The sequence below is a fragment of the Hylaeus anthracinus genome, unplaced genomic scaffold (assembly GCF_026225885.1).
Source record: "Hylaeus anthracinus isolate JK02 unplaced genomic scaffold, UHH_iyHylAnth1.0_haploid 11982, whole genome shotgun sequence".
NCBI classification, from domain to species: Eukaryota; Metazoa; Arthropoda; class Insecta; order Hymenoptera; family Colletidae; genus Hylaeus; species Hylaeus anthracinus.
The window spans coordinates 10,988,054-11,012,915 of NW_026534330.1; the positions used below are offsets into that span (position 1 = coordinate 10,988,054).

The window sequence follows — 24,862 nt, forward strand, 5'->3', positions numbered from 1 at the left end:
TCGACCTGGTGGGGGACACACGAGAGAGTTTTACCTACCGAAATGAAACTACTCGGCGGAGAAAGTGAGAGCCGACGTAGCGGACGGTGGGCAACGACGAGCAGGCGACCAGGGCTCCTCGAGACGAGAGGATAGACATGGTGGTCCCTCCTTCGCGTGGATCCTCCTAACCCTTGAACAAATCTTCCGGTTGATCCTGTGCTTCGATTCATTCGAAGAGTCGTCGACGAAACAAGAAAACATTCTGGATCAAACGGAAAAAGAGAAGCGAAGAACATTTGGACACTCCGAACACGAAGATCTACACAGGATATTCAAAGAGTGAATTCTTCTGGACGTTGCTTTCTTCTTCTTCTGGAGGATCCTTCGGTTTTCGATCAACTTTGAATTGTGCATTGCTGGAAAGAAGAAAGAAGGAAGAGAAGAAGATGAAACTATGAAGAAGATCGTCGGTGACTGTAAGACATCGGGACACGTTGGGTATGATATGGTACAATGATCGGGTGTAATTGATCGTAGTTCGCCGCGGGTGTCGCGTAATTCGAGTGAGAACCGCGATAGAGGAACTACTGGATACCTCGTGTTCGTTGTTGTGTTATGGTGGTGAGGACTGTTCAGAGTAGACGCGGAAGAAAACGAGGAAGAAGAAGAGACGGTGGAAGGATCCACGCAAAGAATTCTTCCCGAGGGTTCGAAGACAAGCGGAGAAATCGTCTAGAAGAAATTAGAACGGATAGGATTGCTTTGGTTCGAAAGATCGGTAAGTGCAGTACTACGATTCTTTCAGCTTTTTAAATTACAGACATATATATAAAAGGTACGAAGGATATTTGAAAAATCACGATGGAGTGATTCCATCTTGTTTTAAATGACAAAAACGAACCTTTGGTATTTTGGGATGAAACTTGAAAATTCCTTGGGATTTGAGAAAATAATAATCAGAAGTTTAAAGAAAGTTAAATAAATAAATAACAATCGTTCTAGCTTCTTCTAACATTTGAACGGTTTCCTAATTTGTAGTTCTTTTCAGAAATAAGTAACTTTACAATGAAAAGTAAATGTCTTTGATGATTATAGAGAATAGTGTTGAAAATAAATAAACGATTCATGAAAGGCTTCAATAGAATAAAATTGAGATTGTCAAATCTCAAAATTCAATCAAAATTTGACAATACGTAATTATCTCATTTCCAATCTCACTGTTATACAAGTGACATCTTTTGTGATTCTGATATTAGTAGCATTTATTTCATTAATTTTTGTTTCATAATTGTGTGTAGTTTCTCTATCCGCTTTAGTTAATGAAGTATTTCATATACGAATAGATATCAGATTAACGAGCTTGAAACCACATTGTTTTAAACCAGATGCAATTTTTGTATCGTGTGCGTCAGCATTAATATCCAAAGAAGACTTAAAAATAACGTTTAAATGTTACTTACTAATTTTTATGAATAATGCGGAAAGAATAAACATTTATAAAACAATAAAACTACAACAATAAAATTAATAATGATTAATACAAACGTGGGAAGGAGAAATACTTTAAACACGATAGAACGTGAGATGTTGATAATAATTAACAACAACGAGGGAAAGGAGAAATGCTTAAAAAATGATAAAATGTGAGACTCTTCGAAACAGCACGCGCAGGAGATCGTAACACAATAGCCGAGGCGATAGTCATTGGAAAAATCGAGTGAAAGTGAGAAGACCTGGATCAGCTTTTGAAAGAAAGCCTATCCCGTCTGTCCGCCATGCAAAACGTCCGTTATAAGGTAAACGAAACTAGTGATTTTAATGCCTGACCGAAGCAGCTATTACGAATAAATCGTTGGCCTTTGCCGCAACCTTCGCCGCGATTCGAGTTTCCACGGATGGGAGATTAATGGACGGAAACATTGTGCGAATGCAATTTAACGGGATCCTATTACTGTTTTAATGGCCGCTCTTGCGTGATGCATTGCCGCATAATAAAATCTCCCAATTACCGCTATTTGAAGTCATTCGAGACGTCACATTGGTTTTCGGCCGCTGGAGAAATTAGAAACATTAGGTTTCTCGGTATTTCTGATGGAAACTGTACACACAGAGGATCTTGGAATACGTGGGACGAAAAAGTGAATCGAAAATGTACGGTAAAATTGTTTTCTATCAGCTATTCGAAGTCATTCGAGACGTCACATTGGTTTTTGTCCGCTGGGGAAAATGGAAACATTAGGTTTCTTGTCGTTTCTGGTGAAAACGTGGTGAAATACGTGGTGTGAAAAGGTGAACCGAAAATATACAGTAAAATTATTTTCTACGATCAATTCGTTTTCGACAAAATTGATTGCGAACCTGGTCTATTTAAAGAGAGTTTCAAATTACCGAAAAGGACTTTCGATATTCGTGTATAATTAATCCAGGCTGACATCCTGCGTATACTGTAAGTAGACACACGAAAGCTTTGTTTGTTTCCACAAATTGAGCAACATTGGAGTAAGATTTCTCGTTACAAATGATCGAATTGAAAGCATCGTTTCTTTTAAATAAACGAGTTTCTACCGTGCAATAGTATGAAACATAATAATAACGTAAAATATTCAAGAATTACTAAACAATATCACGGATATTCACACTTCTCCAAGTATCGAAGTTACGCTGAAGAAACGAGAAGGATATTCAGAGAAAAAGTGAGATTTCTCGTCGCGAATCGCCGATGGCTCGTAGCCATCGAAATGTTCAACTTTCCGACCTCGTAGCCAGTGAAAGTACTTCCGTTCTTTTCCAAAACGAGACGGGCTAGGGGACGAGCATTAAGGATGCACGGTTCGGTACCGTTCGACGGATTGCCTAAACACCACTCCTCGTTTACGTAACACTGTTCGATAGAAGTTTAAAGAAGAGAAACGTCAACCACGAAACGTGTCGTCTTTCACGACCCATAGGAACACGTTCCTATATTTTGTTCTAGCATTCCACACTCGATCAGGCGATTCTAGCGAGTTTCGCGGATTCGCTACGAAAACCAATTAAACGCTACTTTTTACAAGGTACTAACCATCTGTTCAGCTTTCCGGTAAGGGTAAGCGACGCTCGTGAATATTCAATTGGACGCGGGCACGCGTTCCGACACACTTTTTCTTTATTTTCATCTGACTACTGCTGGGATTACGCTGTTCGTGAGCGAATTAATTTCTCCTAGAAAGTAACAATGCATGATCGTTCCGCGCTCCAGCGCCACTGGAATAGTTCTTCGACGAAGAGAAGAAATAATTCTTGTCGGTAGACAGGGTGATGGGGAACCTTTCAGAATTTCAAGGCTGCGTAGAATTGTACAGATATCTCGTGCGGCCACGTACTTCTACTGTTTGTCAATATTATGAGGGAATGGTCATTTAAATAAAAGCTTATTAGAAAGGGACTTCGGGGTTCAAAGATTTTTAAGATATTCGAGTTCTAGAATTTTTGTTATTTAATGATAAAATACGCTTAGCTGTAGTTGTGATGGGTATTTAAATGACGTCATCTTTCACGTTTTATTATAATAATTTGTATTTGAAATTTAAAAAAGTGATGTGATATATTCCGTATCATGTATGTTTTATTGAAAAGAAAGTCTCAAAATCTCTTTTGGAAGATCTATTGGTATAAGTATTATTTGTGAATTGTTCATTTCGTATCAAATTATATAAAAAAGTGCAATTCCTAGTAACAACGTGAGTGAACCTGACCGCTGACGTCATATTGAGGGATTACTGTATTTGGTGCGTATAATTTCAACGTATAAACATTCGAATATTTTGTGCACTGATCTGGATATTCGCAGTAGTATTTAAGTATTAAACGTGGGCTATAAATTAAGTAGACCTAATCCTAGCGCAAGTATATGAATACTTTCATTTATGAATGTTTCATGGAACTATATTCGAATACTCAGTTATTCAAAATTTATTCGTAGCATTTACATACTTATAAAATATACAATACACAATTAGTAAAATATGAGGAAAGCGAACACAAAGAACTCGTCCCTGAGCTAGATTCATCGGTGACTGACGCTAATTACTTTGAGATGTTCTTTCCTTTTCTGAAATATCTAATAAAACGCAAATGTTGTTGAGAAAATATATTTGTAAAGTATTAGCAGTAGTCAGCCATTTCTTCGGTATTCTGTTCTGAGAAAAAACGAAACACTCGATCCTAAGGAATCAAGTAAATATATGTGTTACAAATATAAATAGTCAGTATTGCTTGTAAATATTCAAATACAGAATATAAATGTTTGACAGTCGATTCATAATCCTCTTCAGGATGACGAGTTACACAATGAATTCTAAAAGTAAGAAACGTATTTATGATAGAGAAAGAAGTGTTGCTGATAATAGACAACGTTAGTTACATAAAAACATAAAATATTTGCTTATAACAGAAGCACAATTTCAACTCTTATTTAGATAGACTGACTTTTGTTACAAGAAGATATTTACTTTTTAACATTATCGGTTATAAATCGGCTGTAAAATCAGATCCCGATTCACGAACACGCTATTTCCGAGAGTTGAAGAAATGTTCCTTGAACGCTTCTGAATAGTAGTTGAATAAAAAGAACGAGTAAATAAGGAGATCTTGAAGCACTCTTTTTCATCGGTCTCGCGATAGATGATGGTGCAATGGAATCGTTCTACCCAAAAGCAGAAAACGACGAACGATCCGCGGAAGAAGATGAAGAAGAGGCAGAAGAAGAAGAAAAAGTTCGTTACACAATGGAAAGTGTTCGTCACGAAAGGGTATCCGTGAACTAGACCGCAAAGAAGCGTAGCTCTTTCAAGGCCACGAAGTAAGAGCAGAAGCTGTGACGTTCAGATTTCTTCGAACCGGTTTCCTTCGAAAGGTGGAACGCCTACCCAGCTTGGACTCGAGCTGTTAAAGGGCCAGTATTTCTACAAGAAAACTAAAACAAGAAAGAATCGACCGCGATTTCTGTTTTCAAATGATCTACAATCCCACAGTGACTCGAAACCCCTAAAACGTGAACTAATAAATCGCTTCCTACATGAAGCATATTATTATAACGCGGTATTGCGGTATTGCGGTAATACTGCCAATATTGCGCCCCGTATAAAAATAGTCGATCTGTACGTCTAACATATACTAAAGATCAAATCAAAGGTTTTTAAATGAGGTTTTAAGTTATTAACATTTTAAATGTCATATATCTTTCTTTAACGAAGTCAGATTTTTGTTATACTTCTTGATTGTAATTCAATCAAGTCTAACCGTGACGTGTGCATCTAATGCGTGCAGTTGTAAGGTTGATTTGTTAATTAAATGTTCTATTTGTCAAAAATGTTTCTTCTTTAGAAAATTTTTGTGTCAACTTTCAAAGTAAGTAAACGAGAATTTGTTGAATATTCTAAAGAAAGGTTTGTGAAATTTAATATGTCATAAGTTGCGATTTCACTAAAAAATGTTCATGCGTTATAAATATTTACGATGCATGTTCACCATGACGATAAAATCATTATTATAAGGATCTGTACACCTACAGAAACACATTTTATTTAATACTACCTGAGAAGTGATTGTGGGTCACATGTCACGCCAGCACAACCATTTTAAAACGAATTATAATTCAATTTAGGTCTTTCATATAAAAATGTCGGGAGCACTATATGTTACATCCTAAGAAGTTTCTAAAATCTCTTTTATCGCAATGAACAACTTATAAAAAAACAGTGCTATACACAAGTGTGATTCTAGATTGAAACTAACGACGTTTCTGGTCCCCACCTAATCGATTCTTTTAAGAACTCCACATTTATTTATTATTGTATTCAAGTACTATTCAGACACATGAAAATAAAATTTTGTTTATTCTAGAAGAAGCTTGTGATTTATACAAATAACCTCCTAATTCTTTTCTAATTTTATTTAAACGTAATATTTGTACCCCACATAATAAGTATTGAATCTTTTAAACTACTACTCCAAAGCATACAAAGAACATTTATTTTGCTCTTGATACAGTTTAATATTTTTGCGAATAACCACTTAATTTTTTCTTAATTACATTTAAAACTTGTAATCTGTATAATAATAAATATAAAGAGTTTTCCACAAGGAGTTTTACGACTTTCTTTTTAATAAACCATAAATGATATGGAATGTATAACACATTTTTTTGACATTAAACGAAAGTATACACAATTTTAATTAAACATGGAAGATAATGTTGCTTAACTGTCCACAACGACAATGTCGACAGGTATGTTTCTTCACACAGACGATCTGAATATTCTCAATCGGCGTTTTCATCGAGAGGAGGAGAACGAGGCCGAATCGGACGAAAACAAAATTTCACGCGCCTCTTATTTTGGCTTTTTCTCCGTTTACTTTCGGCGAAAGTAAACGGCGCCCGTGCGCGTTGCAGAGAAAGTAACGTATCGCGCTCTTAATGTCGGTTCACACAGAATTCGGGATGCGTGGTTGGTCGTGTGGCGCCAATCGACCGGCATCGATCGTGCACAGAGAGGATCGTACCAACGAAAGGAAAGAAGAATAAAAAAAAAAGTATGAAAATACGCGGCGTACACGCGTGCAACGCACGTGGGCTTTCACGGACAGCTGAGAAACGGAGGTACGAATTATGCATGTGGTATATCTCGTACACGGGAGAAGAAACTCCGTACTTTCAAGCATATCGGCAGCGTGTAGGATAGACTTGTGCTAGTCGTAGGGGAAGGTGAAAGTTCGTACCACGTCGGGGATTCTCTCAGTCGCCTGTTTCATCATTTTTTTGCCCCGTGTCACTTTTCCTTCGATTAAGTTCAGGGAACAACGACTTTTTCGGACGCGACCAGCTTCTTTGTCTTCGAGGCAGGAGCGAATCCTGTGAAGAAACCATTTGGGGATGATCCTCTTTTTCGAAGGGTTATGAAATTTTAACACATTTCAAAGCTAGGTCTACAGAGATTTTTGAATAGATCTCTATTACTGAAGTAATGCTTCCACGAGGAAAATTTATGTTTGTAATTAAATATTTGTTAATTTTCTTTTATCGTAGTGTGGGTTTTCTTTCAGTCTTCATTCGTTTTGTAGTGTTTACTGGTAAATCTCCGCCATTTCCTTCGATTCCTTATATGTGTATATGAAGTTAAAGGTCGAAACTCCAAGAAAATGACGCGATAAACGATAATTAAAACGGAATCGAGCGGCAAGAGCGTTAAAGAGATTAACAGGCTCAAATCCAGTTAGAATCCGGGTTTCACTTTTCTTGTCTTGTCTTTTTTCTCGACGCGATATGCTTCTTCCCACTGCCTTCGCCATCTTAGAATGACAATTTTATCCCGTTAAATATTCTCATCCTATCAACAAGACTGCTTGTCAAAGATCTTTATAATGCAACGATTAGAGCTAGACATTTTAGCGCATCAACCCTGTGTGCATTTATCCTGTCAACTAGGCTAGTTCCCAACGACTTCTATAATGGAATACCTAATTAAAAGTAGATATTATATTGCATTAATAGATGTATTTATCCTGTCAACTAGGATAATTCTCAACGATTTTTATAATGCAACAACTAAAAATAGTTTATTTTGTACGTTTACTTTACGGTGTCATAATCTGTTTTACAAGTTTATTTTGAACTAGAACCTTTAAAAATATATCACTTACTTTTTGTGGAAAAACATTGACCTTTTCATTTATGACATTTTACGATATATTGATATTGAGTTTTCGCTGAATTGACCTCATACCTTCTATACGCAAAAAGACTAAATAATATTCATCAAACAAAATCTTCTCTCTACTTTTAATTACAAATATATTTATGTGTCGACTGGATATATTTTTCTACATGGCAAAGAAAATCATCAATATTGATTTCAATTAGAAATCGATTGAATTAAAACAGCTTTCATCTACCACTTTCCAGGGTAGCAAAACATCTTCACTATACCGTAACAGAATATCCATAATATTAAACAAATCACCAAAGACTTCAAAATAAATATCTTGACTACGCACAATCTACCAAATCAAGCTTAAAATCAACAGCCTAAAATAGAAACCCACCTAGTATTTTAATTTCACCATCATTTTTCAACTCTTACAAGAATATTTATATTTACAAATAAATTGTTTACCAACGACTGACTCCAGCTCTCCACTAAGTATAACCATTAACACATTAATCGCCACGTCACTCATATATGGTTATTCCTTTTTACTAATTAATTAGACAAATTAATTCTGAAGTCATGCTATCGAAGAAAATAAATCTGACACGAATAGAATTTGTGAATACGGCGAGGTTAAAAAATAAATACCACGACGAATGCTGGAGTACGCAGTTTCCAATTGTCTCGAAATAAAATGTTCGCCACGTAGAAATTTTCACGAGTATTAGCTTGGCGATCAACGCGTTAATGTAACAAAATATCTACGAACATCTAATTGTTGCATTATTTATTCAACTTGTTGCCTATGGGGACCGACGTGAGCCTGACGAGCAAGATTTTCTATCTGCGCTTTCTTTTCTTTGTTTCGCGTTCTGTCGATTATATCGAGTCTCGCGTGAACGAAAGGGAAAAAGGACGAATGGCAGAAGAAACAGAACGTGGTCGGTGGTTCGTAACTTCCGGCGGAGCGGGTGGACTGCGTGAACATGAACTTCATACTGTCCTGCATGCAAGAGGTGCACTTTCACTTCTGCTGGATCTACAGGACAGAGCCAATGACCTACTAACACATCCAACCGTTCATTTGCCATGACGACTCTGCTATGGCAAGGACGTTCAACGACGATTTCATGGTGTATTCGAGTTTTTAATGCGTGCTCTCAAATTCGGCATTGGAAAGAGCTTGGATCCAATGCCACGGACATTTTATACTCAGAACTGAATTGACTATTAAGAAGTTGGTTAACTATCAAGGAGGCGTGCACTACTCATGGTTATTTAGGAATTAATTGCAGAGAAACTTTGTGTACGAGAAATTTATGTTTACGGTTCATGAATATTTATTGTTTTCGGAGTACAGAAGTATTTTTATTTTTAGTAGTAGTATGGCGGTGTTTGTGATTTCTGTTCTCCATTGATCTGACTTTAACATTGAGAAAAAGGTTCTTATTTATGAATATATTCTTTATTGGATGGTATACGACTTTTTTAAAAATTGAGAAATACCACAGTGGTGGAAGCTTAAATTTTGTTCTCATGTTTGTTGTTGTTTGAACAATATGGCGTTTACTATTTAAAACCTTATTCAAAATTATTCTTTGTAAAATGTTACTATTTTAAATATATTATAGAAAGAAACTACTAAATATTCGAAAGTAAATGCAACAAATTTTCAATAATTAACTGAATACTAACGTTACCCCACACCTTTACTTTCTCCTGTACAATAGTTTATGCTGTAATTCTTTAACGATGAAAAATAAAAGAGAATGTTTCAGAGTACCGTTAGAAATGATAAGAATCGTTCAGAGCCATACAAATTTGTAGGGCATTCCATTGTAAAAATTGACGCAACAGGCCCGTTAGGATCCCTGAAGAGTTCAACAACCTCTGTACCGTATGCGTCGCATAAGAGGTCTTTGTTTATTTTAATATCCTAAGTATCCGTTGAAATTTCACTTGGTATTTAAAATTCTATTCGATTTGAATTATACAGCTTCAACCCTAAAACTACTAAAGATTAACGTACATCTACCACACATACAACTATATCTTTGCAATTAAAGAGAAAGTAAACTAATTCATCCATAAAATTCATTCTCCACTTCAATAGTTTTCCCTAAAAATAACAGCAAAATCATTGTTCATAGTTGAGTGATTTTAACCTCTGTATTCTGATCGCATGAAAGATTCATCAATGTTCTTTCAGCAGTTTCGTTAAATTCGATGCTATTGTTCTTTCAAAACCTTGCGTCTATTATTATTCTTCAGGTTTCTTCAGCCAGGTTTTCGAAATTTCTCTTCGTCCATCGAAAATTCTCGAAACCACCGCTACTTTCCAAGCGCATCCGACGCGTTTTTTTTTCTCGGCTTGAAATTCTTTCGAACCCGAGTACTAATGGATCCACGTCGTAACGAGCAATTAAAGTGTCTTAATTACGACTTTCAATCGGTAAAAAATGTTCAGAACAGGCGTCCACCGATCTCCCCGCCTTGAAATTCTTCGTCACCTGTCCGGCTATCTCGGAGGGGCACCGAACAATCGGACTTCTTTTCGACCAGGATTTTCAATCTATTATGAAACAGCGCGGCAAGGGCCGTTAGGTGGTTAAATTGTCCTGAACGTGGTCGAACTAGCGATTAATGCGGCTGGCACGACGCCGACGGTTGCCCAATGGGCGCTGACTTGGGACCATAAAACTGACTTCACATTTTCACTCGTCGATTGACCAAAGAGGATGCTGTGGCGTACCATTATGAAGAGTAGTATACGTGACATTAGGCTGGGAATTATTTCAATGATTTTCCTGATTACCTTGCATAAAAAAGAAATCTGCCAAATTTGAGCTCGTAATTTTAATATTAATACGTGCCTTGAACCTTCAAAAGTTTTGTATGAAAAATAATTTTCTCAATCCTTTACTCTTCTTTTTATAACTCCGGTAAAAATTGATGAAATGTTTTGAAATTTGGCAGAGTTATTACTATAGTAATGGGAACAAGCCCTATAAATTTCAAATTTTTAGTACATTATTTCTCTACGTATCAACCCAGTAAATACGAAGTTATTTTCTCTATCTAAAATATTTGTTTAATACCATTTTGGATGTTTAAATTAACAGTCATGCATAGCTGATTTGTAATTGTATTACTCACGTTACGGTTATGTCCTCAAACGAGAAACAATTTTATAAATTCAAGATGAATGTGTCAAGTCTCTTAGATAATATTAGATAATTACTAAATAATTACTTCTATATCATATTAAAATATTACATTTCTAAAATGTATATTTACTATCATTTTCCTCTGAGATACAGAGCTGCACTTCACATGTTATACGAATGTTCGATTGGATTGCAACGCAATTAAACAGCTCAAGCTAGATTGAAAAGTCCTGAAGAAAATTTTCTTAGTAATAAAATCAAGAAGACAAAATTCCACGCTCAACGATTGCCCAATGGCACTACTGACTGGCGGGACATAATATTCTATGGAAGTTTTCACTTCTATCACTTCTTAGATAATTGACGAACGAAGATGCTGCTTCGTACCATCATGAATCCCCGTGTGTATAATCGATGCGTTACCAGGTTCCGGGTGAACCTCTTTTACTTTCACCCGTTACGGAGCTACGTGACGCAAACAACATATTTTCGTCCAGTTGAAAAAGAATTCGTGCGTTCCCTTAGTGAGCTACGGACAATCTCTTTGACGCGTATACGCTGCATCCGGTTTCTGAGCAGAAGAATGAGTCGAATGTGGAAGTATTTAATCGACTAAACGTTTTTGCTGGACGGACTTTTACCACATCCTCGTTTCTCTTTGACAACGTCGGTTGGATTAACCTGATATCAGAGACGTGAATATTCACGTTTGAAACATGAGAGCATATTTGAGCAATATCTTTACTAGACTCTATTGGGATTCATAGGACAAGAATTTTAATAATTAAATAAAGATGGCGAAATTTCGATTCATTCGTTAATAAATGATTTTTCAAAAGGGCCTTTAGGATTTTGTTTTCTAATAAAATTCAAATGTTATGAAATCTATTTGATTTTCATGCAAATGTTGATAACGATTTTTAGACGATTAAAATCGAGAAATGATTTTATTTAAGTGTCCACTATCATTACACTAACAGCAATTTTGTTATTAAAAGACAAAATTCTAAAGCTTCGTTTAGAATACCTTTTATAATTAACTGAAGAATTATGCTATATTTAAATTTAATATTTAATTTAATGTTTATCTTAATATTAATTCAATTAATAACATTTTTTTATATACCGGAAAGCTACACCAGTATCAACGAAGAAGTCCTAATTATTTAAATAATTATTTACCGAAGAAACAGTACGATTAATTGAATCACAAGTCGCATACTTACTTTTAGACGTAAGATAATGAAAAATTGGATTTCTCCTAAAGTGTCCAGACGTAAAAATGATCGAGGCTCGAAAAGACATGATAGATCAATTTCTATTCGTGTACTATTGTATGAAGACTCTTTTTAACGATTCTGGACTCCTCGATGCCAACAATTTCGTTTAGAAGTAAGAGCTAAACAGAGTTTGCTTTAAACACAAGTGCTTAACTTTCACATCGTTAGTAGCAATTCTCCACAACTTCTAACATCTCTTCCGGATTTTAGAGAAAAAAATATGTCAAACGTGGAAGCGTCTAATCTCTTCAATGTTAGAACAGTAGCCAATTCTGCTGCATCATCGTTTCTCTATTCCGACATTAAATATCAAGCTTCGATGTTAGACACGTGGGTGTCTGTGTTTAGAAAGTGGAAGAACATTCCAGAAATTTCTATTATAGAAGGTAGACTTCTTCAGAAATTTTAGAAAGAGAAATAAAATTCTTCGTTAAAAATTAGGACGATAAGCCCTAATCAATGCCTTTTAGTGACCATCGAGGCTTCAATGCTAACAATTTCGTTTTAGAAATTAATGTTACGTAACGTATATTTACTGGTTGAGTGGGCACCTTTTATGTCACAAGCAGATAATCATCAGGGCTCGTGTTCACAGTTTCCGGGATCAAAACAAACGAATAGGTCAGATGTAGAAGAGTCTAATTATTTGAACGTTACAGCAGTATTCAACTTCGCTACATCCTCGTTTCTCTACAGCAAACATCAGACGTCTTGACTTAATGTTAGAGATGTGGGAGCTCATGCTTAGAAAGTGAGAGGATATTTGGAAATTCTAGTTATTCTTCTGGGATCCTTGAAAGTACCAGCTTGGTTGTTCAGAAGTAAGGATAATAATGTGGCACTCTGAGGCCGACACTCTCGTGTAGAAGTTATAATTAGATGAGGTGTGCCCTAAGAAAAGCACAAGGTTTCGATATCACAAGTTGGAAATCCCCACAACTCATACACACCTTTTCCGGTCTCTGAGGAAACGAATAGGTTAGACGTAGAAGTAGCCAATCACGTGGATGTTCAAATTGGATACTATCTAATTGTATCCTCCTTTAGGTTTATCTATGGTAACGTTAGATTTTTTACTTTGATATCAAAGGCGAGGGAATTTGGATTAGATTGTGCGAAGACAGTTGGAAACTGTGATTATAAGATCGATACAAAAAGAATTTGTCCTTTCGTATAACATACTATAGGTATTCTTTTTAGCTAAAATTAGGGATAGATAAAGTTAATTTTTAGGGAAAAAGACGGATAACTATAATATTATAAACAGAAAATCTTTATAACTAATGCATATTATTTGTGAATTCTGAGGAGGCAAATACGACAGTTGTGGTTGTGTCTAATCATTTGGTTATATGTATGCTTTTCTGTAACAGACATGGACAGAACTCTCAATTTATCATTTTCGTGAAAAATATTACAAGAATTTCTCGGCCCACTTTTACAGAAGAATCATCTACGATGATTAACATGATCTTCGATCAAGTTCTGACACCTGAAAGATTAACACTCCGTATAATTTAACAGTTTATGTTCGAGCTACAGTGTAATGGATGACTGTCCCACAAAAGTTAATAAACTGACTACCAGTTAATGGACTGCGAATGGTGTACGATCAATTACCCGGGGAAAGTACTGATTTTTGTTCAGAATCAGCTATTAACGAGGCGATTGAATGGGATATACAGAGTGTGACCGATTAATCTGCGATCTAATGATTTTCACTAACGAAAGTGTTACCGATGGATTGGCGAAGTTTCCCCGATAAAAATTAGTTCGCGCACGATCTTATTCGGAGTATTTTTAATGTCTAACGCAATGAACGCAAATTGAAATAATAGCAATTCAGGTATATCGTATCTCTTTGAAAGTAAGAGTTATTGGAAATTCAGAATTTTTGAGTGTGAGATAGAATCGCAGGAAAGGGTAAGATTTTAATGATGTTTAATGATGTAACTCAGTGTTTATATAATACATGGGTTGAATAATACATTAAATGGTTATATTATACTCGATTCATTTAATGCAGAATTGGGATCATGTAAGATTCAGATAATGTAATGGTAGGAATATGTTTGTTACAGTAACATAATTCCATTTGATATATTTGCATGTACTATGATAAAATGTATTATATGAACAAGGGAAGCATATTTTTGGATTTACGACAACACTATAAGAAATCACAGATAATATAAACATAAACCTATAAAAAAGTAGGACACTAGGATATTCCTACCATAAACCAATTAAAAGAATCGGTTTATTGAACCTCGAGCACATAGTGTTTCGTCCTATGGAGGCGTATCGTTCGCTTGACTAATCTAAATGTAATTTTATTTTACACTTTACAAGTTCGCAGCCATTAGCTCGCTATTACTCGCGATTCTTTCTTACGATTAATGTCTCGAATGAATACTTCTTCTGAACCGTAATTGTTATTAATGTCTAATCGAACACCGAATGATGCTGTATGTATCATAACTGTTTAATTATGTCGGAGATATTACGTTTTACATGTTATAAAATTAATAACTTCTACAAATGTTATTCTCTGACTCTTGGAAGCCTGGTTTTTCAAATTAAATTTTAAAAGATATCAATGTATTTATTATTTGAACAATGTTGACAGCTGACGTTTATTTCTTTAACTTTTGTTGAAGGGAACATTACGGAATGGTAACATACATACAGCCAAATATTAAAAACAAACCAAATGCAAGTGTACAATACGATTTAAAAGTCCGGTATCAAATTTGAAACTTATGGCATTTAAGGGTTAAATTATCTAATCTTTAACAGTCTTGAGACAAAATTTTAATTTCGTAGAAATGTTCACGAGATTTAATCTGGCAGCCAACGTGTTAAAAAGAAAGAATTGGAACACCAGGACTTTCCTACCATAAACTCGTTAGGAATATTAGTGTATGCGTTTCAGCCGCAACGAGAAACGGTCGACCCTCGATGAAGCGTGCGGTCGAGTCATGAATCGTGGCGTGTTCCGTTGTCAGGCGCGGTTAAAGACGAACCCCGTTCAACAGTTTTCGCAAAAAGGGATTCGCGTGGATGTAGCTACGTTCGCCTGCGTGCTCCACGTGGCTCGTTAACCTCGCTCACGCGACGTTTCCTCCGCGGTTCCCAGAAAATTGATTCTAATGCCCGATGGAGGATCGAAGAGCGGTCGGCTCGTGGCACGTGAAACTCGGATCGCGGTGAAAATCCCAATGAATCGCATCAGGCTAGAAATCGGCGGATAGGTAGTTGAAGGAGAGGAAAAAGAATATAATTATCTCGCGTGACGCGCGATACAATCGGGGCTGGGCGGAGGTTCGCTCTCGCGCAATCGAATCGATTTTCTAACACTCGTCCCACCGTTTTTCCCCCTCGACGGTGGAATCTTGATCGTTCACCCTTTCGTTAGCGCGCGATTTATCTGGGGAAGCCGGTCTCCGTGTTTGCTCTGTTTATTCTGGTGATACGCCGTATCAAGCGATCGGGTGTTTAACGATTTGCTCAGGCTAATCAGGAAGAAGCATATCGGCGAAGTGAAGGACTACGGATCTCTGCGTTTTGGGAGGAGGACAATGTTTGATGCGCAAATAACGGGCAGAAGTCGCGGGACTGCGAGAGAAAATAAAAGACGCAAATATTGTGCCAAGCAGTGATTTCTAATACGTGATTTGAATACGGACCGTTTTATTTAATTAATGGTGGAGGGAAATTGTGTATACAGGATGGGGCAATAAATTGTTCCTCCTCAAATAACTTTTAATCGTATTAAAATATAGCCTATGTTATTACGAGATAGTGGCGTTTTCTACTACTGACAAAATGTTTAGAAGCTTTTCTAGAGGTGTTTTTACCAACAAATTTTACCTCTTTATAATATCAGTACAGAAGTATAGACAATTGGCCGTATATTACAGATGACATAAAATTACATGACATAAAGTAAAATATAATAATACGTGAGAATGGCTACAACCGTAATAAAGTAATAAAATAATAAAAGTAGTTACAGTTTATTTCTCAAAGAACTCAATAGCTGCTATTCTTCTTGTTGTTTCTTTGATTGTTTATGATGGTCCATTGACAAAATAAAAAATGTTGTGAACAAGAAGACTTTATTAGAAAAACAAATTCGCAATTAGTTAAAATGAAACATTTTAACAAGATTCATAATTAGGAGTAATCAAAATTTCTAATGGACAACGTTTATTTCTCCTGTATTTCAGCTGAACGATGGGTACAGCTAGGTGGTGCCAATGGTTGCTCATAGGAATAGTCCTCATCGTCTCTTCAAGTCGTACCACGAGTCAAACAGAAGTCTCAGGAACGAGTCCCGGCAAGCCAGAGACAAACTTTAGCCCTAGTATCGTGGAAGCTCAAAACGATAACGAGAACAAGACCGATCTGGCACTTAACTCTGCTCGTAGACGACGATACGTTCGCTTCCCGACTGGTCCAGCTGGCTATCTCTTCGAGGGTGGCGGTCCACCTATAGGAAGGAACATTGGTGTTCCTCCTAACGTACGATTCCCGTCATGGAGGCAACACAAATCCGTGTGGAGGAGTCCTGTCTCTGAATATAACAGGCCAGTGATGGCTCATCGGACACCGCGACTCATCTTCCGCGACAACGACTTTCCATCCCCTGTCGGTGGCAGCGCACCCTCCTTCTTCCAACAGTCCAACCACTTACCAGATTTCGAGGACGACGCAAGAGGTAATATGTAGATCTAGTTTGCAATAATTCGTGTATACCAAGCATGGAAGGCCAGTGGTGACCAGTCCTGGGATAATTTCTGGAGACTGGGTGAGGGAAATATGAGGGTTGAAGAAGTATTTATTCTTTAGCTTTGAAAGGGCACGGTGCAATAAAGTTAAATTATTCCGAAAATTCATAGAGTGTTCATTTGAGAACTTTCCACTCGAATTCGAAAAGTATGGAAGATATTAAAAAAGTGTAGAGAAGTAAAAGAGAGGGATAGTAGCACCTCGAAATCCTTGAATACGTGTTTTACGCCTGTGTTTTTTCTGAAGTATAGCATCTCTCTTCATAATAATACATAGATGAATCTATACAAGAATCTTTTAAGACTGAAATTTTTGCAGAAAGAGTTTCTCTCAAATCAAATTGTTGTAAATATTTCTTGAAATAAATTCTTACTTTCGTATATCATTTTGAGTGTCATTTCTTTCGCTAAATTTGATTTAAAAAAATAACGAAGTAATTACTTGTTCGAAATAGCTATTATTTCAAACGCATCGATATTATTTTTATTTCCAAATAACTGTCCGAAATAAATTATTGTACATAGCCATTTTCTATTTTTATCTCATTTAAAATACCCAGGTCTCTTTAAAGTAATACTTTGATTAGTACAATTTTCAAAGTTGCCAGGTCTACCTGCAAAGAGTATGAATAGTATCGATACCGTATCAGTCCGATCACTAACCAAGATAACGATTCCCCAGACCACTAATAACCGATTTATTGTTTCAGATCATCGAAAGCAAACACTCGACGATTACCCTAGGTTAGAGTCAGGTACGTTCCCCGAAAGTAATGGTTTACGACGTCCCAGAAAACGGCGCACCGATGATTCGTGGCCCCAGTTGCACCTGTCGAAAGCCCGTTTCGCAGAGTGACTCCGGTCTTTCGCTAATTCAATGACTGAAACCGATAGCCGGTTACATCGCGCCTCTGGATTTCGTACTCGTCGGATAATCGTAAATTAGCCAGCCACCGAGCGCAATATCCTCAGCTAAGTGTCGCAACGATTGCGACACGCGGTCTCTTTTCCGTCGAGCTGACGATTTCCGTCATCCGCGCTGGTCACATCGTTACGACAGACGGGTTTAAGCGTCCTTTCCTGTTGCTTTTACGATTTCGTCGAGTCTTATCGCGATTGTATTAGCAACGCGTATATCTTTTATGAAAACCAGTTGCCCAACCGGGTTCGTTGGTCCCTTTTTGCTAAGTATTCCGAAGCTAGGCTTAGGCTTGGAGTAATCAGACGACGGTCCATCGACGCGTGTCTCGATGATCGACAGATTCGAGTGGGTGGTCGATAATTGAGATCTTTGAGCCATTTTAGGGGTTTAGATATACGTTTAAGCAGCGATCGAGTTTGGATCGGGCGTTTAATCGCTACAACGAGGCTAGACTGTCATTGCTTCGTTCGGTATGAAATAAGGGATGATAGACAAAAAGAAGAACGAACAGTTTTGCCCCGTTTTGTGCAGAGCCGCGTCAACAAAACAGACCGCTGTGGAAGGGTGACGATACGTTGTGCGCTGACGGACGAAGCTGCGAATTTTTTCTAATGTGCTGGATGTCCGCTGGCCTATTGGACGGCAGTTGCGGCGGCATTATGTACGCTTGTTGTCAGCGGAGAGAACCGAAAGGTAGCTCTGATTATAACCTGATTGAGGCACCTAGAGATCAGTCTCAGCCGCTTCCGTTGGATACTTACACGGAGACCGCCAATGATGATCGTAAGTCCTTCCTACAGAAGCATGCCATCCGATTCTTGCACTAGCATGATCGACCCACACTGTCTTGCGCTCTTTGGGAACGGTTCCAGAATGTTCTCTTTATTAGACGTCGGATGTTTCCCCTGTCTTGTCTGCACCACGTGACCACTTTTATCCTGCACCCTTTCAGTTTCTCTGTCCTTTATATATTCTCCGTGTTTCCAGTCTTTAATGACATTTCATATTTCAATTCTTCATGTCTTCATTACTTCATCACCTTTTCATATCTTCGATCTTCTTTCCTTTTTTCATGTCTTCTTCTCATAGTTCTTTACATTTATTCAGATTTTTATATCTTTTTGTATTGTTCCTTCGTATTTTCATCTGTACTTCAACTGTCTCATGTTTTCATTTCTTCATAACTTTATATCTAATTTCACTACATTTTTACCTTACCATCTCCAATTTACATCCCTTTACTTCATATTTTCTTCATCTTTCTCTTTCCATTTCTCATTATTTTATCCCTTCATTTCTTCATTTTATCATATTTTCATCTTTTCTTACCGTTACATCTGCTACTCATCACATTTCCATATCTTCATACGTTCATGTGGTTATATCTTTACGACTCCATATCTTTATAGTTTCGAAGCTATATATCTTCACATCTTCATATCGCCATACTTTCTTACCATTGTACCTTCAAACCTCCATATCTTCATGCATTTGTATCTTTACATCTACATAGCTTCATATCTTCGAATCTTCATAGCTTTAAAGCTTCAAATCTTCCTCTCTGCATATCTCCACTTCTTCACATCTTCTCCTCTGCATCTCCTCAACTCTGTTTCACTTCATCTGTGTATCTCTCCATTTCTTCATCCCCTTATCTCTAGTCTCTTCATACCTTGTCCTTGTCAACATCACCCCCTCAACCATTCATCCTTTCGCCTCTTTAACTACTTTTCTAGCCTTCCTGTGATCTATCTACAGCTCACATCCCTGACTTTCTCACTTATATTTCTCTCCTTCATTTTTCATATCTCGTACCTATATCCCGCCTTGTCGCAACGTCTCTTCACTTTCAAAATTAGTCTCCTTCTCACTTGCACTTTCGTTAGCATGTGTCGAACGTCACTTTCTCTATTCACACCTTCAAAGCATGAAATTACGTGCACCAGACGACTTTTCACGTTTTCGTTCCCTCTCCTCGATCCTCAGTCCGCGCGGCTCGGCTTGCATGCGAAGCGATTCTTCCCCTTCTCCCCTTCTTCCTCTTCCTTCCAATTAGTTTTCCGAAGAGGACTCTTTTTCCCTTACATTTTCTTTTGTTTGTCGAACGATCTTGCATGCTCATCGTGATAACAACGAATCCGTTCTGCACGTCTTCGTCGGTTCCCTTGTCACGCGAGTAGCTTCCTTTCATTCCGTACCAACTTCCGGTTCCCCTTGTTCTGGAGGAAACAGTCCTTTGCATCCCTGAGGTCTCGAAGTTCGCGCGACGGTTTGGTAAGCAAGCAGAATGAAATAGGATTTGCTAGATTAATCCTTACGTGACATTGCCGTTTTTATATCTTCATATGTATTGGACGCTTTTCATGACGGAACAAAGAAAATATTTTTAGTAGCTTGCTAATCATAGGAAGAATAAAAAAGCGTACTTTTAATACAAAAATGCATTATTTTTACTGTTGTATTTATTACATTTATTATCTTATTTTTGTTCGCGAAAATTAATATTTATATCAATACCTTATGCCTGTGTTTATCTACCTATTAACTATGTTGATGGTTGTCTATTTACAATGCACAGTTTGAAGAAATAAATAAGGCATTACCTTACCTTGGCATATACCTTGTAACAGTATGCACGAGATGTCAGCCTGTATTAATATATACTAATATAGAAAATTCTCTTCTCAGACTCCTTCTAAATAAATCGCTAGATAAAGTATTAATTAGTGTTAGCGCAATATTTTTCACGTGGACGCCAGATAAAGCGATGACCTAGTGGCAAGTTAGATGTGAATCATTGACGTTCGGTAAGGGTTAATATAACGACACTTTTCTCTCGGGTCGAATTGGAACGCGTCCAACTTTCATTCGAAATGTTTTAAGTGAACACTTCTGATCGAGCCACAGGTAATTAGCAATCGTGTGATTCTTTCTATCATTTGACGAACGCTTTACTGAATTACTCCAAGTCTAATTCGGTAATACTTAGTCTGTAGGACTCGCGTCGAACGATACAGAGTCCATTGTTCGATAACTTCGCGATTAATTCTTCGGGGTAAGGGGATTCAAACCTCTCCCATCTTTTGTTTAACTTTCATATTTTCTTTAAAGTTTCCTATTCAGTTGACGATACCATGAATTAACGCTATACAAGTCAAAGGCTTGAGTTTTATTATTCTTTTTAAATCGTGTTCCTCGAAGAGTTAATCAGACGATTTTCATTGGATACCTTTGAACGTATCAGCGTGAACCAGTTAACAATCGTTACGATACGACGCTTGAACGATTTGATTTTCCGTTACTAACACAACGAGAAGTACTCGCGAATGAAAATGCTGCATGGAGTCCTAGATCTAACGGGGAGTCTACATCCTTGTAATTGCAGGCTGCGGTATCCCCGCCTCGAAGCAAACCGCTCAGAGAAGAATCGTCGGCGGCGACGAAGCTGGCTTCGGCAGTTTCCCATGGCAGGTCAGACCCGCATTGAACGAATCGAAGTTGTCCGTTTGCGTGTCGCGTTTTAAACAGAGAAAATGTTCTGCTTTCTCAGGCATACATACGAATCGGGTCCAGTCGATGCGGTGGCACACTCGTCAATCGTTTCCACGTCGTCACTGCCGGCCACTGTGTAGCCAAGTGAGTACAGAACAACTTGTAATGAAATGTGCTACTCCAACGTGAAATAGAAACGTTTCTTTAAATACTCTCTATTTCTAGTGATCGATTTGTTTGAACCCTTTTGGTCCTCCGAATGCATACTGTGGGTCAAGAAATAAATCACGAAAAATGATACTATTAATTAGGCTATAGACATATACATGCCTTTGTCAATCTTTTTAATCTTCTGAGCGCTTGAGGCACAATTATCAATGTTTTCCGTACTTTTTGTTATATCTATTATGTTCAAATATTTAGATACTTTAATTTCCAAGTTAATCCTTATCCTCAAAATTTTGTTTGATTTTATTCAAATGAAAATGTTTCAAAAGCATACGAAAAATGAAAACATTGTGTCATTGAAGAGTGTTCAGCACTCAGTTAACGGTCATCATTTGCTTTTCGACTTTGTCGCATTTTTATTTTAATCACGAGTGGAGTGATAATATATATACTCAATTTGCATACCAGAGCATCGGCCCGCCAAGTTCAAGTCACTCTCGGCGACTACGTGGTCAATTCAGCCAGTGAAACCTTGCCAGCTTACACTTTCGGTGTCAGAGAGATCCGTGTTCATCCTTACTTCAAGTTCACCCCTCAAGCCGACAGGTAACCTTCAGCGGATACACCTGGCAAACGAGTATTCGTTTCGTCGAATGAAAATGTTTATTATTTAGGTTCGACGTGGCTGTTCTTCGACTGGATCGACCTGTTCATTACATGCCTCACATAGCACCGATCTGCCTGCCTGAGAAGAACGACGACTTTCTGGGTCAATACGGTTGGGCCGCGGGATGGGGCGCGCTGCAAGCTGGTAAATACCAAAATGATTCTTTTGCGAGGTTTTGAGTAATCGTGGGGATATTTTTTTTGTATCGGTTTCATGATTTCTTTTTATAATCTAAATACTTGAGGTAAGCTTTCGAAATTTGGTACGTTTGTTTGTACATATTTATAAAAGACTGTAAAATTTCCAACTGTTCTGTGTAATTTTTTTAGTAGCTACGTACAATATTCTATGTAAAAAATATGTTAGCGCGATTGAAGTCACCCTGAAAACTAATATTGCTTTATTCATCATGAATGTAGTTGTAGCTTGAATTATAGAAGATTAAAAGAATGGTGGTGGCACTTCAAACTTAAGTTTTCGATTTTTCCGCTCAATTTGTGACTCTACTGGTCCGATAAAAATAGTAATTATTAAGATATCACAAATTTCCTACGCCATAAATGGTTACAACTTTGATAATTAAAAATTTTAGTTGACACGATGCGGTAGAAATATTCCAAAGACCTTAGACAACAAGAATGTCAATAAAAAGATTTATTTTTTAAAAACGAGTAACACTTCAAACCTTTTCGAATGACCAGGTTCGAGGTTGCGCCCGAAGACGCTTCAAGCGGTGGACGTACCTGTGATAGACAATCGAGTCTGCGAAAGGTGGCATCGGTCGAACGGCATCAATGTCGTAATTTATGACGAGATGATGTGCGCTGGATATCGCAGTGGCGGCAAAGACTCCTGTCAAGTGAGAATCGAGTCTACATTTTCAGTGTGGGGCTATTGAACAAGGACATTGTTTTTTTAATAACTTATAATAGTACTTCTATTAGGTCGTCCTGAAAGTTCATGCCATTTACAGTCAGTGTAATAACTATTCGTACAGGAACCATTTATTTTAAATTGATTGATGTACTACGAATACTTGTTACATTGACTGTATACTTCTGCTACTCAAATTAATATGTGAAAAATATCCTTAAGTGTTATGAAAAACGTAATTTTATAATATTTGCCCACCTTTCTGGCATAGTCATTATATCATCACTATCAAATTTCTGTAGTTTTTTTTTTTTAATAAATTTTGACACAGTCTGCGGTATGAACTTATGGGACGACCTGATGTATCCCGACTGTAATTGAAACGAATGCAGGAAATAAGGAATACTTTCAGAGTTAAACATAACATCATAATCCGTGTTGTTTTCTAACAGTAACTAAAGTAAAGACTCCACATCCATTAACACGTTGGCTGCCAGACTAAAACTCGTGAAAATTTCTCCAAGTTCAAATATCGTCCCGAGACTATCGAAGAGTAGATAATTTAACATTTATCGCGGTATATAAATTTGTAACCTATTATTTTCATCGTTGTCGCACTTTTAGTATTACTTTCTTTAACTCGATTACTAAAAAGTACCGTCACTCATTTCTGGGGGACACGGCGACCAACGCGTTAAAGTTATCTTTCGTGGGCTTTTTCAGGGTGACAGCGGTGGACCACTGATGCTGGAGAAGACAGGACGCTGGTACCTGATAGGGATAGTGTCAGCGGGATACTCCTGCGCTCAGCCAGGCCAGCCAGGGATCTATCATCGCGTGGCGAAGACCGTCGACTGGATAACGTACGTCATCAACTCGTAGCGGCGTAGATCCAGGAAACGGAGACCGTTCTCTGCACGCTAAGAAGCTTTGCATGAAACAAAGTTCGCGACACGGTACTGGATATGGGTCTCCATGTTCGCAAGTGGCCGAAAAAGGATCGGAGGAGTGCTCTGGAGCGAGACTGGCCGGCGGATAAGATTAAACGCGTGCGCTGTGTAACCAACGATTTGGCCATTTTGTATTCGAAGCATGTAAATACCGCAACAACGCGACGTCCACGGAAACGGTTTCGTATGTCGGGAAGAGACTTTTTTCTTCGTCGAAACTGTTAGCGTTACGTGTCATTTTTAATATATATATACATATTTTTTTTTTTGAATGAAACGAGACGAAGCGTTGCGTGACCGCTGGTGTCTTAAGCAACATATTATTTGTCGCCTCGGTTGTCGACGAACCGGTGAGGACTGTATCGACGTGAATATTTTCTAAATTAAGTGCGTGTGATATTTGTTTATATTCGCGCTTAATAAATGTTCGATTTTTATTTCAAGACTGGTCTCATTTCTCATTTCATGAGAGAAAGTGTTGATGATTATAATTTATATGGAGAGTGTAATTGTCATTGGGGCAAACTTGAGTACGAAAATTTGGTAATTTTAAGTTACCCGAGACATTGTACTCTGATTAATAACAATAACCTAGAAGAACGAGTACAATGGTCCTCGATGGGTTGAGTGCTCAGGCTACTCTTCTACATTTAGCGAACTACATAGAAGCATTAAGAGTTACTACAGCAAAATCTCCTTAAATGCAGAAACTTCTATACGATAAATGCACAAAAACCATCCCCACCACTGAGGTGTGTAGCTTTTGAGGGGTCGAGGAGTTCGATCGACGAGCAGTGTCACACTGATTCGCTTCGTCCCACACTGTGATATTTCAGCGATCTAGCGGGCCAAGGGTTAAATAAAATATGGATAGAATGCC

General features: G+C 37.6%; 1 protein-coding gene across 2 annotated transcripts; it reads left to right on the forward strand.

Annotated features, from left to right (window-relative positions):
• LOC128885964 (serine proteinase stubble-like) lies at window positions 1-24,602 on the forward strand. Of its 2 annotated transcripts, XM_054140426.1 has the most exons (10): window positions 1-760; window positions 16,350-16,840; window positions 17,621-17,665; window positions 18,364-18,615; window positions 21,218-21,303; window positions 21,383-21,468; window positions 21,961-22,098; window positions 22,167-22,303; window positions 22,861-23,018; window positions 23,756-24,602. In XM_054140426.1, exons 2-10 carry the CDS (start codon window positions 16,357-16,359, stop codon window positions 23,912-23,914), a joined length of 1,545 nt encoding a protein of 514 aa, XP_053996401.1. In that variant the 5' UTR covers window positions 1-760; window positions 16,350-16,356; the 3' UTR covers window positions 23,915-24,602. The 2 variants fall into 2 exon arrangements, with proteins under 2 accessions (XP_053996401.1, XP_053996400.1); XM_054140425.1 differs by lacking the exon at window positions 18,364-18,615.
• The last annotated feature ends 260 nt before the right edge of the window (window positions 24,603-24,862 follow it).

Coding starts and splice junctions, on each gene's coding strand:
- LOC128885964 (XM_054140426.1), top strand. CDS start 16,357: ATGGGTACAGCTAGGTGGTGCCAATGGTTGCTCATAGGAATAGTCCTC. Junction 21,304..21,382: donor TCGGCAGTTTCCCATGGCAG/GTCAGACCCGCA, acceptor CTGCTTTCTCAG/GCATACATACGAATCGGGTC. Junction 23,019..23,755: donor GCGGCAAAGACTCCTGTCAA/GTGAGAATCGAG, acceptor GGGCTTTTTCAG/GGTGACAGCGGTGGACCACT.